The 14483-nt window shown below is 43.5% G+C and overlaps 1 protein-coding gene across 3 annotated transcripts in view; it reads right to left on the bottom strand.

The window, feature by feature from the left end:
• WNK3 (WNK lysine deficient protein kinase 3) overlaps window positions 1-14483 on the bottom strand; it is a 464585-nt gene that overhangs the window by 300679 nt on the left and 149423 nt on the right. For all 3 annotated transcript variants that reach the window (XM_033921773.1, XM_033921790.1, XM_033921782.1), the window contains exons 4-5: window positions 3612-3832; window positions 2924-3081 (exon numbers count right to left, since the gene is read on the bottom strand). In XM_033921773.1, the coding sequence (XP_033777664.1) occupies window positions 2924-3081; window positions 3612-3832 (379 nt within the window). The remainder of the gene's footprint in view (window positions 1-2923; window positions 3082-3611; window positions 3833-14483) is intronic.

The raw sequence follows: 14483 nt of genomic DNA, 5'->3' as shown, positions 1-14483 counted from the left end.
GAGCCCGCTTTGGGGTGGTTACTGAAAACATGGCAGTTGTGGTATCGTAAAAGATTTGTCTAGGGGAGGGAATAACTAAGATTTTGTTGATTAGAGCATAAAGTTTTGGATGGTGCATAGGGAATCAGGAGACAGTCTAGGAAGGCAGGAGTATAGAACAGGCATATTTTAAATGCAAGTAGAAGAATTTTATAAGTTATTCTGTAGTTGACTGGGAGCTGGTGTGCAGATTTTAAAAGAGGTGCAACATGATCATATTTTCTTTTGCCAATAACAAATTTTATTCCCTTATTTTGAATCAATTGTAGCTCATTCATTCATTTTTCTATACCGTTTCTCCCAGGAGAGCTCAGAACGGTTTACATGAATTTATTCAGGTACTCAAGCATTCTTCCCTGTCTGTCCCGGCAGGTTCACAATCTACAATATCTAATGTACTTAGGGCAATGGAGGGATTAAGTGACTTGCCCAGGAGTCACAAGGAGCAGTGTGGGTGCCGAGGCTGTAGCTTTAACCATACTCCACACTCTCCCGATGAATATCTTTGATACCCGAGTAGAGAGCATTACAGTAGTCAATGTGAGTAATGATGAGAGTGGACAAGAATATTGAGCAATGATGGTTCTAGTAGAGATGACATATAGCACATCATACGCAGCTCATAGAAGAAAAATTATGGGAATTTTGGGGCCAGTGATTACAATTGTGAGGTCACTTTGATTTGCACTGTAAAATTATGAAAGAAATGTACCAGACCAGCTGAAGTCTTTCTCCTGTATAAAATTTAAAAAAATTAAAATTAAACAACAAAGAATTGTCACTTTTATCTAGGAGATGGGACTTGGGGAAGGGGGAAGGGATTTAACATATCGCTTGTTCTGTGGTTTTTTCACAATCAAAGCGGTTTACATGGGGCAATGAAGTATTAAGTGGCTTGCCCAGAATCCCAAGGAGATGAAGTAGGAAACAAAGATTTTAAACTTTGTTCACTTCGTAAATTAAGAGATTTCTTGCCAATAGAGACCTTTCGAATAGTCATCAGTGCAATACTGATCCCTACTCTAGATTATTGCAATGTCCTTTATTTTGGTTTATCAAAGTATGCCATTTGGGCACTACAATTGGTACAAAATGCCTCAGCGCAACTGATTTAGGGGGCTTCAAAATTTGATCATATCACACCTGATTGCCTGTTGCTGCGCAAATCAAATTTAAGGTACTCTGATTTATAAGTTGAGGCATGCAAAGAAGCCGGTACTGTTAATTAATCATCTGAAGTTATATTAACCCACATGAACATTGTGCTCTGAGGAAAAACTCTGTTTGGAAGTTCCATCATTGAAACAGGTGAAACTGTCCAGACTCCATCGCTTGATGTTGACAGTACAAGGAGTTCTATTGTGGAACGCATTGCCTCTTGAGATAAGGAGTGCATCATCCTCACTAAATTTTAGGAAGCTGGTTAAAACAGTTTTGTTTGAGAGATGTTTTTCATGTAAGTGGGATGGTTGAGGGGGAGTTATTATATATAGATGCCAGTCATTAGGCCTGCCCAAATATGGCTAAAGTAGTAAATGTTTGTACCAGTCCCAAAATGTAGAGATGAATGAAAATATCAAAAAACTGGACTAGTGCATAACAATTTCAATAACAATGCTTTCAATTTTTCATGAGTATGCCTCAGCCCCACCACTTCACCGCTGTGCTATCTTGTGACTGCGTGGAGATTTATGTGGCACTTCATCATCGGCAACACATATATTTTTGATTTTTATAGAATCGTGAAAAATCCTTCATATATACTTGAATACTTAAAAATGTTTTTCTTAATATAAAGAGTGGTGTAAATACTTAGCTCTTATCAACCAACGTCTGGAAGTCTAACCCGACATGTTTCGCGCCAAATGGCGCTGTATCAAGGGTCTCCCGAGTACGTGCTAGTCATCCGACTCATAGTGCAGAGCAACACTATGAGTCGGATGACTAGCACGTACTCGGGAGACCCTTGATACAGCGCCATTTGGCGCGAAACATGTCGGGTTAGACTCCCAGACGTTGGCTGATAAGAGCTAAGTATTTACACCACTCTTTATATTAAGAAAAACATTTTTAAGTATTCAAGTATATATGAAGGATTTTTCACGATTCTATAAAAATCAAAAATCTATGAGCAGCCGATGATGAAGTGCCACATAAATCTCCACGCAGTCACAAGATAGCACAGCGGTGGAGTGGTGGGGCTGAGGCATACTCATGAAAAATTGAAAGCATTGTTATTGAAATTGTTATGCACTAGTCCAGTTTTTTGATATTTTCAGTCATTAGGCCTGCTGCATTGAAGCTAGTTTTTAGACCTTTTGACATTTTAATGTATTTTGCTTCTGTTCTTCATGATGTTTCTTGTTTAAATGTTGTTTATTTGTTTAAATTATGAGTTTTTACTTTTAACTCATTCAGAATTGTAAATGTAGCGAGTAAGAAATTTTTAAATAAATAAACTTCAGTGTGCTGAGGCAACTACTCTCCTCCTTATGACTTTTTGAAAAAACTGACCACACAAGTAGGATAAAACATGCCAAGGCCAAAAATCTGATCTGTATTAATTGCACTTACCCTTCATAACAGGTCATTTGATGACCTCAATAGAAAAAGGACCTCCAGTAACTACAACATAATGATGCTGCATATTTCAAGAGTTAAGTAATATCTCATAAAACTCATGCTCCTCAGTATACCAACAACAATCTGTGGTTGAAGCTTACAGTAATTTGCATGGCTATGACATGACCACAAACATTTCCTGCCAGCCAATATCCTAATGGTCAGCTGCATCCTTTCATGTGCTCCTACAGAGCCACTCCAGTAAAAAGCTGCAACTTGTAGGTTGGCAACATCCTAAGAAATAAATGAGCTATGCACTTACACTGGTAACTTTGCGGTAGATCTGTGCAGCATTCTGACACTCAGAATAAGGGTATTCAGAGGTAGCCATCTCCAGCATACACATGCCAAAAGCATAGACATCCACAGATTCATCATAGTGCTCTTCATACATCTCAGGAGCCATAAACTCAGGGGTACCTGCAGGAGACCACCAAAGCAGCATGAAATCTGCAATACTGCAAAGCACCCACATCTATCTTCCTCCACAATCATTCCAAGATAGCAGCCTGTCTGTAGAATCAGGTAATGTCATTGGGGAACAATTCATGCACAAAGTAGCATCTCTTCCTGGTTTCAGATTCCAACACCTACTGTCTTGAAAGAATTTAGATCACACTGAATGTGTACATCATTGGTACAATATCACCATGCAATAGACTAAGAACCCTCATATTTTTTCCAGTTATTGCTGTATCGGTGACTCTATACCTGAGGCAGCCTTTCCCTAGACTTGTAAATAATTGTCTTGTAAACAATTGCTTCCTACTCTATGGCAGCCTTTCCAAAACATGTCAATACCTTTCCACAGCAGAATTATACAGATTATTTCCCAAAAGGAGAATTGCCAGCCTCTACATGAAGCTGGTGCATTTCTTTTGGCCTTGAGGACTACACTCTAACTGCATAGTAAGTTAGAAGTCATAGATAAAGATGACAAAATCACACACCGATGACACTCTTGGCAAAGGAGGTACGCATTAAAGTAGCCAGCCCCAAGTCTCCAATCTTCACTGAGCCTGTGGGGCCAGTAATGAAAATGTTGTCGCACTTCAAGTCCCGATGGATAATGGGAGGCATCCGTGTATGCAAGAACTGCAGCCCTTTCAAAATCTGCCGACACCAGCTCCTCAGCACCTTTGGCTTCATAACCTTGAAGCGCTTCAGGTACCTGCATGAAAATGTGAGAAAAGGATCAGTGAGGTTAAATACATATGAGACACTAGGATCAGCACACTCTACACTTGATATGATTTAAGGTTTGCGACAACTCCACTTATTACTGTTGATAGAAGAGATCACTAGGAGAAGTAAACAGTTTATCCCAGGACAATCAGGCAGCATAGTCTCACGTATGGGTGACATCACCGATGGAGCCCCGGTATGGACCACTTTAAAAGTGCATCGCCACTTTAAGGGTTTAGAAAGTTTGCGATAGCCTGAACTGCGCATGCGCGAGTGCCTTCCCACCCGACATAGGACACGCGGTCCCTCAGTTTTCTAGTTTCCGCGCAGCTAGTAAGACACGCTTCAGCTTCTGTTGAAGTTTCCTTTTCTTCGATTGCCTTCCCACTCTCGCGGTTTGTGACTTTTGTGTCATAATTTTTTTCTTTTTATATAGTACTTTCTTTTAACAAAAAAAGGACAGTATTTTATTTTATTTTCCCCCCATAGGCTTTGGCCCACTAGGGCCTTATGGACTCCTTCCGCCATAGAGTTTGATTTGTCAACGGCTCCTAGATTGGACAGGCCTATTTCTATATGCATTCCCTTCAATCCCTCTCATACTGAGAACTCTGTTCAAGCTCAATAGAGAAGTAGCCACCATGATTCTCATTGCTCTACGGTGGCCCAGGCAACATTGGTTCTCCCTTCTACTTCAACTCAGCTCCAGGGAGCCCATACCTCTTCCAGTGTTTCCTACTCTGCTTACACAGAATCAGGAGTCTCTTCTGTATCACAACCTGCAATCACTGCATCTGACAGCTTGGTTTCTCTCGGGTTGAATCCATCTATTTTGCATCTCTCTCAACCTGTTAGACAAATTCTTGAAGCATCCAAGAAACCAGCCACTCAACAATGTTACCAGCAAAAGTGGACTAGGTTTTCTTCCTGGTGTCTTCTTCATCATCATGATTCAACTTCCTTGGCAGTGGAACTGGTGTTGGATTATCTCCTTTCTCTGTCTGATTCTAGACTCAAATCTACATCTCAGTGCTATTACAGCTTTTCACCTACCAGTAGAAGAAAACCTCTTACTGTTCATCTTTTGGTTTCCAGATTCATGAAGGGACTTTTCAATGTTAAACCACCTCGCAAGCCTCCTCCTGTAGTCTGGGACCTTAATGTGTGGTACTTTCCAGTTTGATGAAGCCACCATTTGAAACAATGGCCACAGCTCATCTCAAGTTTCTCACCTGGAAAGTTGTCTTCCTTACGGCTCTCACCTCTATCAGGAGGGTCAATGAGTTACAAGCATTAGTAGCAGATCCACCATTCACAGTTTTTCATCATGGCAAGGTGGTTCTACGTACACATCCAAAGTTCCTTCCAAAAGTTGTCACTGAATTTCATTTCAATCAATCGATTGCTCTGCCAGTGTTTTTTTCCTAAGCCTCATTCTTAGGCCAAAGCCACAACAAACATCTCCCCAACTATTCATCTCTTTTGATCCAAACAAGTTGGGGCATCCTATTTCCAAGAGAACGATTTCCAACTGGCTGGCTTCCTGCATCTTGTTCTGTTATGCTCAGACTGGACTGGCACTGGAGAGTCGTGTCACAGCCCACAAAATTAGAACTATGGCAGCTTCTGTTGCTTTCCTCAGATCTACTCCCATTGAGGAAATCTGTAAAGCTGCCACCTGGTCCTCAGTTCATACATTCACTTCTCATTACTGTCCGGAGTTCTTCTCCCGACAGGATGGGCACACTTTGGCCAATCTGTATTACAAAATTTATTTTTCTAATGGCTAACTCTCCCTCCATCCCATTTCTGTTAGCTTGGAGGTCACCCATACGTGAGAATATGCTGCCTGTTTGTTCTGGGATAAAGCATAGTTACTTACCGTAACAGGTGTTATCCAGGTACAGCAGGCAGATATCCTCACAACCCACCTGCCTCTCCAGGTTGGCTTCTTAGCTAGCTTATCTTAACTGAGGGACCACGTGCCCTATGTCAGGCAGGAAGGCATTCGCGCACGAGCGGTTTGGGCTATCGCAAACTTTCTAAAGTCATAAAGTGGCAAAGCACTTTTAAAGTGGTCCTTACCAGGGCTCCGTCAGTGATGTCACCCATACGTGAGAATATCTGCCTGCTGTCCCTGGATAACACCTGTTATGGTACGTAACTGTGCTTTGTGGCACACATATTGCACTGAAATATCACTAGACACATCAATAGATTACAGACAAGTTTCAAGTTTATTTAGGACTTGATATACCGCTTTTATAAGCAAAGATATACCGCTTTTATAAGCAAAGCGGTTTCCAATTTATACAAAGTATTAAAAAGCATTAAAAAATATAAAATAGTGGGGAACAAATTCACAGTAACAGTACAGACATAACATGATACATAAGGGCAAATGGGGAGGATACATTGCTTAAAAATAAAAGGGGAGGGGAAATACAAGAGGAGAAAAGGGAATCTTTAATGTACGGTCTGACGTCTGAGATTTTTGAATAAGGAGAGCTAAGTATAGATCTCAAAAGCATCTCTGAAAGGAAATGTTTTGAGATTAGATTTAAAGTTGTTGAGATTCTTTTCTTGTCTCAGGGTCAGTGGTAGGACATTCCACAATGTGGGTGAAGTTACTGAAAAGATTGTTTTACATGTTGTATCATAAAATAACTGACGAACTTAAGAAATTGCATGGAGAAATTGTTGGGAAGAACGTAGTGCCCTATGTAAATCATAAGGGATCAGCAATCTGTCTATGAATGAGGGGATATGATTAGATTGGACTTTGAAGGACTATGTATCCAAACAGAATGAGATAAATACTGGCTGCTAGGTGTGTCATGTCAATATCAGAAAGCCTGCATACATAAGATCTGAGTATTAGCTTAAGTATGGACTCCTGAATGCTTTTCTACCCAGCAGATATACAACCAAAGAGAAAGACAGTAGTTTTCCTAACTATCTTAAATAAGGAGTCATATCTTCTACACTGTTAAGCATGTAGACTGGCAACTGAGATATATGTTTGGCAGTGAGCAATTGGTCTTACATGGCACAATGAGATTAGATTCTTACCTTGCTAACATATTTTCTAGTAGATAGGTGTGTCATTCTGGACTATAAGGTATTCTCCCCATGCTCGCGAGCCATGCAGAAGGAATCCATTCTAGCTTTTCTACTCCTCTTCCACCAGAGGGCTTTGCAGCCCCATTCAGTTTGTACCAAAGCAGGCGACAGCCCTATATAGAAAAACATGTGGAGGAGGAGTACGGGGAAATTCCAGAAACTACAAATCTGTTCTGCTCTGAAAATGTAACAGACATGTTAAACATTATAATTAACAATTGAAACATCAAAATAACCACACCAATCAGAAACACTTATGGAGCTCCAACATTTCCCCAGTGTATTATGGGTCATTCCATGTCAAGTGGATCAATACTGATAACTGCCCATGCTCAACTCCCTTGAAATCCAACCAATTTTACAGGGGTGTTGTCTAGGGTCTCAAATGAAACTGAAAATTTTTTTTGATCTATCTCAATTTGGTCAGGAGCTAGGGGTGGTTGAACAAAAGGAATCGATCTATTCCCATGTCTCGTGTGACCTACAACACTAACTTTGCTTAAGCACTGCGACAGAAGGAAACTACCTAGGAGTCTGGTACAACACCTTGGGGCAAGTTTCTGTGCCAAGTTTGAAATCTTTTGCGAACATGCTTCCATTTCTACAGGTCAGCAAAGTAGGCAAAAAAAATTCACGAATGAAAATTTTTGGCACAGTTTGGCTCCATGCTGCTGCTGGTAGGTAGGTAGTCAGCTGAGGGTACAACTTTACCAAAAGACATGTACCATGAGGTATTTCCAAGATTTGCAAAATGAGCCAGAATCACATACTGCAGTGTCTCCAAGTAAGACAGAACTCTGAGAGCTCTGTAGACCCCCTTCAAATCTAAGATGGGCCCCCACTTTCTTGGGCACCACAAAGTAACTTGCCTGAGGAGGAACCGGAACAATAGCTTAGAGATCTAGCAATCTTAAAGATCTGGCAAAAAACCTGCTTCTTCCACGCTGCCTAACAAGGAGAAGCTACAAAATGATCTGGCAGGGAATGGGCAAAATGCAGAGCAGAACCGTCCTGAATTGCCTCCAGCCTAGCACCCACCAGCACGGAACCAGAGGGGATGTGGGTACAGAGTCATTGGGCACGACGGTCAGCAGGGGAACTGGCGGAGGGATTCTCAGCCTCCCGACAGGACCTCTGGCAAAATCAGAGGTCGGGTAGGGAGCAGTCCCACGCTCAGGGCAGTACCTGAGGAAATCTCGCAGACTCCCCCGAGCAACAGCCTTGCAAGAACTGTCCTTTAGAGTCCATCAGAGTTTGAACCAACTAGTGCAAAACCTCTGGAAAAGAAGGATCCCCAAAAAAGAAAATTTAGAGAGTTTAGTAATGGTCACCGCATCCACCGATCAAGCCCGAAGCCGGAAGGTCCGACATGCAGCTATGGATTTGGCAGAGGTCCACAACAAGTCATAGAGGGCATCTGAGAGTAAAGAGGAAGCCATCTGAATCTTCGCCATCTCCTGACCATCAGATTCACTGTCAAGGACCCGCTCGGCCCACCGAAACATGGCCCGAGCCACCAGTCCTGCACAAATAGCTGCCTAGACTCCCAAGGCAGACACATCAAAATTCTGTTTAATTTTATGAAAGAATATTGTCAATATGTTAGTTTCTTTGTTATTATACTCTATTTTTAATTTTTTTCATCGCTTAGTAATCCTAATAAGCGATTTATCAAATATATTAATAAACTTGAACTTGAATGATCTCCAACTTACGTTCCTTAGAGTCTGTTAAGACAGAACTGCCTTCAACAGGCAAAGTATGCCATGTAGCAATAGCTGAGACTACCGCATCCATCACTGGTGACTTTAAGGTAGTCCTATCCCTCACCGGGACAGGATACAAACAAGCCAAGGAGCGCGCAAACTGAAAAGACGCCTCTAGCGAAGTCCACTGCACGAGGATAATATCCAGAAAAAACCAAATGTATTGGACAAGAGTGGGAAGCAGAGCAAAACCCCCAAAGAAGAGGGTCCTCCACACTCGGGGTTGCAGGCGGCACCTCCTCAAAGCGCAATACCGAGGAGATCTGCTGAATCAGATCTGAGAGCTGGTCCCTCTGAAAAAGGCACACCTCAAATGCCTCCTCACTGGTAGATGGAAAAAAACAAGTTCCCGGTATCAGCAGCCGTCCCCTCGAGAGGATCCTGGTGATGTCCTCAAGGGTCCATGTCCTCATGCATTAGTTAAAACTCTCCTCAGCCAACAAGTTCTCGTCCAAGGCCAAACGCAGACACTTGGGCGAGGGAGGAGGAGGAGGGATGCAAAAGGAATTAAGGGGTCAAAACATCAGGGGGCACGGATGGAGGAAACAAACCCCTGATAGCCCCTGGACACAAGTAGGACCCCCGGCCGCCAGAAAACACAGTTACTTACTGTAGCAGATGTTATCCAGGGACAGCAGGCAGATATTCTCACATGTGAGTGACGTCATCCACGGAGCCCCGTTGCCGACAACCACTCAAGCAGACTTGCTCGTAAAACTTTAGAAAGTTTGCGAGTGCCGCACCACACTTGCGCGAGTTCCTTCCCGCCCAAGGTAGGGCACGCGTCTCCTCAGCGTCTCCTCAGTTCAGATAGCTAGCTAAGAAGCCAACCAGGGGAGGTGGATGGTTCGTGATAATATCTGCCTGCTGTCCCTGGATAACACCTGTTATTGTAAGTAACTGTGCTTTATCCCAGGTCAAGCAGACAGCATATTCTCACATGTGGGTGACCTCCAAGCTAACCAGAGTGGACTAGTGGGAGTGTTGGCAATTTAGAAGAATAACTTTTTGTTAAACTGACTGGCTGAAATGGCCATCCCGTCTGGAAAAAGAATCAAGACAATAATGAGAGGTGAAAGTATGAACCTAGGACCAAGTGACAGCTTTGCAAATTTCCTCAATAAGAGTAGATCTAAGGAAAGCTATTGATGCCGCCAAGGCTCTAACTTTATGGGATGTGACTCGACCCTATAGATGTAGCCCAGCCTGAGCATAGCAGAAAGAGATGCAAGCAGTCATCCCGTTGGAGATGGTACGCTTGGAAATTGGATGTCCCAACTTGTTTGGATCAAGGGAGACAAAAAGTTGAGGAGCAGTTCTGTGTGGCTTAGTACGTTGCAAGTAGAAAGCCAGAGCACACTTACAGTGCAGAGTATGAAGAGCTGTTTCTCCAGGATGAGAATGAGGCTTTGGAAAAATCACTGGAATTACAATGGATTGGTTGAGATGAAATTCTGAAACCACTTTAGGTAAGAATTTAGGATGAGTACGGAGGACCCCCTTGTCATGATGGAATACTATGAAAGGTTGGTCCGCTACTAAAGCTTGAATCCCACTGACTCTGCGAGCAGACGTGAGAGCAATGAGAAAAACCACTTTCCAAGTGAGATATATGAAAGGCACCAAAGCCGTTGGTTCAAAAGAAGGCTTCATTCATTGAGTAAGAACAACATTGAGATCCCAAATCACTGGAGGCAGTTTGAAAAGTGGCTTGATATTGAAAAGTCCTTTCATAAATCTGGAAACCACAGGATGAGCAGAGAGGGGTTTTCCTGCGATAGGCTGATGAAAAACAGCAATTATACTGAGATAGACTCTAATGGATATGGATTTGAGGCCTGACTGACATAAATGCAACAGGTAATCCAAAATTGAAGACAAGGAGGTAGACTGAATGGTGCACCAAGCAGAAAATCTAGTCCATTTCTTGTTGTAACATTGTTTAGTAGTAGGCTTTCTAGAAGCCTCTAAAATGTCCTGTATAGATTGAGAAAACTGTACAGTGGCATTTATGTTGAAAGGTACCAAACTGTCAGGTGCAGAGACTGCAAGTTGGGATGAAATAGAGACCCCTGACTCTGTGTAAGCAGAGAGGGAAACACTGGTAGAAGTAGTGGCTCCCTGCTGCTGAGTTGAAATAGAAAGGAGTACCACGGTTGTCTGGGCCACCAAGAAGTTATCAGAATCATGGTGGCATGGTCTTATTTGAGTTTGACCAGCGTCTTGAGAATGAGAGGGAATGGAGGGAATGCATAGAGAAAGTGATTTGTTCATTCCAGAAGGAAAGCATCTGCCTCAAGGCGATGAGAGTATATCCTGGAGCAGAATTGAGGCAGTTTATTGGTGTGGGGAGACATAAATAGATCTATATGAGGAGTCCCCCACTGAGAAAAAATGTGATGGAGAGGGAATGTATTGAATGTCCATTCATGAGGTTGCAGAAGACGACTCAATATATCCGCCAGACAGTTTTTCTGCTCCTTGAATATAGACCGCTGTTAGAAAGGTGTTGTGAAGGATTGCCCAATTCCACATCTTTTGAGCTTCCTGGCAGAGGGAGAGATCCTGTTTCTCTCTGCGTGTTGACGTGGTACATGGGGTCTTGATTGTTTGTCCGAATGAGTACTATTTGATTGTGGAGAAGGTACTGAAAAAGCTTTGAGAGCATTGAAAATCGCTCTGAGTTCCAACCGATATAAGTGACACTAACGATCTATAGTGGACCGGTGGCCTTGAGTACGTAGACCATCAAGATGAACCCCCCCAACATAGGTCAAAGAATCTGTCATGGTGACCTTCTGATGAGGGGGTGTTGGAAATAGTAAACCTCTGGAGAGATTGGAAGAGAGCACCCACTAGTGGAGAGACTGTCTCAACGAAGGAGTCACTGTAAAGTGCTGAGAGAGTGGGTCTAAACTCTGTGCCCACTGAGATGCCAGGGTCCACCGAGGAATCCTGAAGTGAAATCTGGCAAAATGAGTCACATAGAGGCCCTGTGACCAAGGAGAATCAGCATGTGTTGTGCTGAAATCTAAGATAGGCAAAGATGAATGAGAGCACCCTGACGTTGTTGAGGAAGGAATGCTCTAAGTTGCACCATGTCCAGTACAGTCTGAGAGGGCTGTAGTTGGGACTTGGGAAAGTTGATTTTGAAGCCCAAACTTTGGAGGAACCACGGAGTCCGATGGGTCTCTACAATAACCCCCTGAGATGTTGAATCTTTGATGAGCCAATCATCCAGATACGGAAAAACCTGCAGACCATGATTTCGCAGAGCTGCTGCTACCACCACCAGGCACTTGGTGAAGTCTCTGGAAGATGATGCCTGGCTGAAGGGTAGCACTCTGTACTGAAAATGATGATTTCCCATCCGAAATCTGAGGAGCTTGTAAGAGGCTGGGCGAATAGAAATGTGTAAGCCTCTGAGATCCAGGGAGCATAACCAATCGGTTTGATCCAGAAGAGGATACAATGATGCTAAAGAGAGCATTCAAAATTAATGTCTGACAAGGAAATTGTCCAGGATAGGTAGCAGATCCCCCATCTTCTTCGGACAAGAAAGTAATGGGAATAAAACCCCGTGTTCTGCTGGTCTAGAGGAACTGCCTCGATGGCATGGAGACAAGCGGCGCTTGAGGTTGATGAAGAAGGGTGTTCCAGAAAGACTGAAAGGATACTCTTTTGTAATCGTAAGGAAGTGGGAAGAGAGGCCTTCCCAGATGAGAGAGAGGTCCCATCCTTGGTAGAAATGATGGAAACAACCTGGTTAAAAAGACTGAGAAAGCGTAGGTGCAGCAGGAGTCTGAAGTTTACTCTGCTGGCATTGCTGCTGTTGAGGCTGCTGTTTTTTAAGAGGCGGCCGTGAATCAGGTGCTGCCTTTTGAGGGAAACGCTTTTGGGACGATGAAGGGGGTGTAGAACCTTTATCTGTGGAAGGGTTCGGGATTGATCTGATGATGGAGGCATATGACTTCTCCTGTTCAGTGTGACAATCCTGCAACCCCGAGGCTTGTCACAGAGAGATTTGGGAGGAATTACAGGCCCAGATGCAGGAGGGCGAACCAAGTCAGAGCCCGGGGGAGTAAGTCAGCTGACTATCCTGTGGACTCAGAGGGAGAAAGGGAAGCAGGTTCAGAAAGCTGGGACTGCTCTGATAATGTCCTGAGGTCAAACAGTAAAGATTGGCCTTATGGGTTTGCAGGGTCTGTGAAGCAGAAGGCAGCACAGCAGGGTGCCTTAAGAACAGTTCAAGCCAAGGGAAGAAAACTTTCTCCCCTGCCGGAAAAGGGGAGTGGTTTCTTCCCTCAGCTTAAACGGAGACTCTCTAATGAACTAGGGGGGAGAGCAGGAACATGGCAGAAAGGAACCAGCAGATTCCCCAGGACAGCAGCAGAGCCGGAGCCAGAATCCCAGCCTGAGGCTGAACTAGCCTGGAAACACCCAGTGCTCCTGTCTCTGACCGATTGGGACATGCCAGAGGTACAGGTTAGACACTCTCCTGTGGATCCATGTATGCCTGAACCTATGTTGATAGGAGAAAGCTATACCTCAGGGGAAACCCAGAGTGAGCCAATGGAGATTTCCTGAGGATAAGGTGAGGGCTGGGAAAACATTTTTCTGCCTACTGTTTCTCTGCTGTCATGCTGGAACCTGGGGAATGCCTAACAGGATGTTAAAGTGTTGTAAATTGCCAAGTTGCGTTCCTGTATGCTGGAGTTGTGTAAATCACAAGAGCTGATAGGAGGTGTTTAGCCTAGCTTACTAAAGCAAACGCTGTGCAGGGAATTTGCCTAAGGTGTCTATGATTCCTGATATCAGACCTCCTTCAGGCACAGCTGTTGGCTAATTACATTAACAAACTGTGGGAGGTAATTTAACTCCGTGTGCTTTTTGAGCTGGATAAAGCTCCAACTAAAAGGACTGTTCTGTTTGACCTGCATTATCTCCTGCAGTACAAACGCAGGAAAATTGTTGCCAAATAAACAGGTTCTACAAGACTGCTTAGAATAAGAGAACCTGGAACTTTGAGGGCAGTTAGCCCTTTAATGAATGCACTCTGGTGAAGGAAAATGCTTGTACTATGAGGCATTTAGGAAGTCCAGAGTAGTGTGAATTATATTTTTGATTTTGAATGAACTTTTTTCTGTGTGCAAAATTTATTTTACTGGTGAAACCGGTCTTTCTTGAGGTTGCTAAGGCTAATGACCAAATAAAAACTTTGATTTATGATGGAAGCCATTCTGACTACTGGACTGTTTGTACTAAAGCACACTTCAGCTGTTCCAGGGGGTATCCTGCTTGAGAGGTGGCCCTACTTCAAAGGACTCACGCCAGGGTGTCAGAATACGTCACTGCCTAGCTACCAAAATCCGCTCGGCCAGAGACTAGGTGGTGACATCAGACAAGCGCCTTGTAATTGCCTCAATAGAGTCATCAAACAAGCCATTGCCTTGGCATGGGATGTTGGCTAGTTGATCCTGTAGATTTGGTTCCATATCCATGGTGTGGAGCCAGGCGAGATAGCACATCGCCACCGAGAAAGCAGTGGCCCTGGAGGACATCTCAAAAGCATCATATGCAGCCTGGACCATATGTATGCGAAGTTGTGCTAGAGTGGAATGCATATGCTGGAACTCTATCAAGCGATGCTCTGGAAGGTACTTGAAAAAGTGGGCATAGCATTGGCCCAATATTTCAGATATGATGTAAAGACAAGTTGTAGTTTAAAATTCTATTTGTCATCATAGA

This window comes from Geotrypetes seraphini, chromosome 1, assembly GCF_902459505.1.
Source record: "Geotrypetes seraphini chromosome 1, aGeoSer1.1, whole genome shotgun sequence".
Taxonomy (NCBI): Eukaryota; Metazoa; Chordata; class Amphibia; order Gymnophiona; family Dermophiidae; genus Geotrypetes; species Geotrypetes seraphini.
Note: the sequence above shows the minus strand (reverse complement) of the source record. Positions and strands in the feature narration are given on the sequence as shown.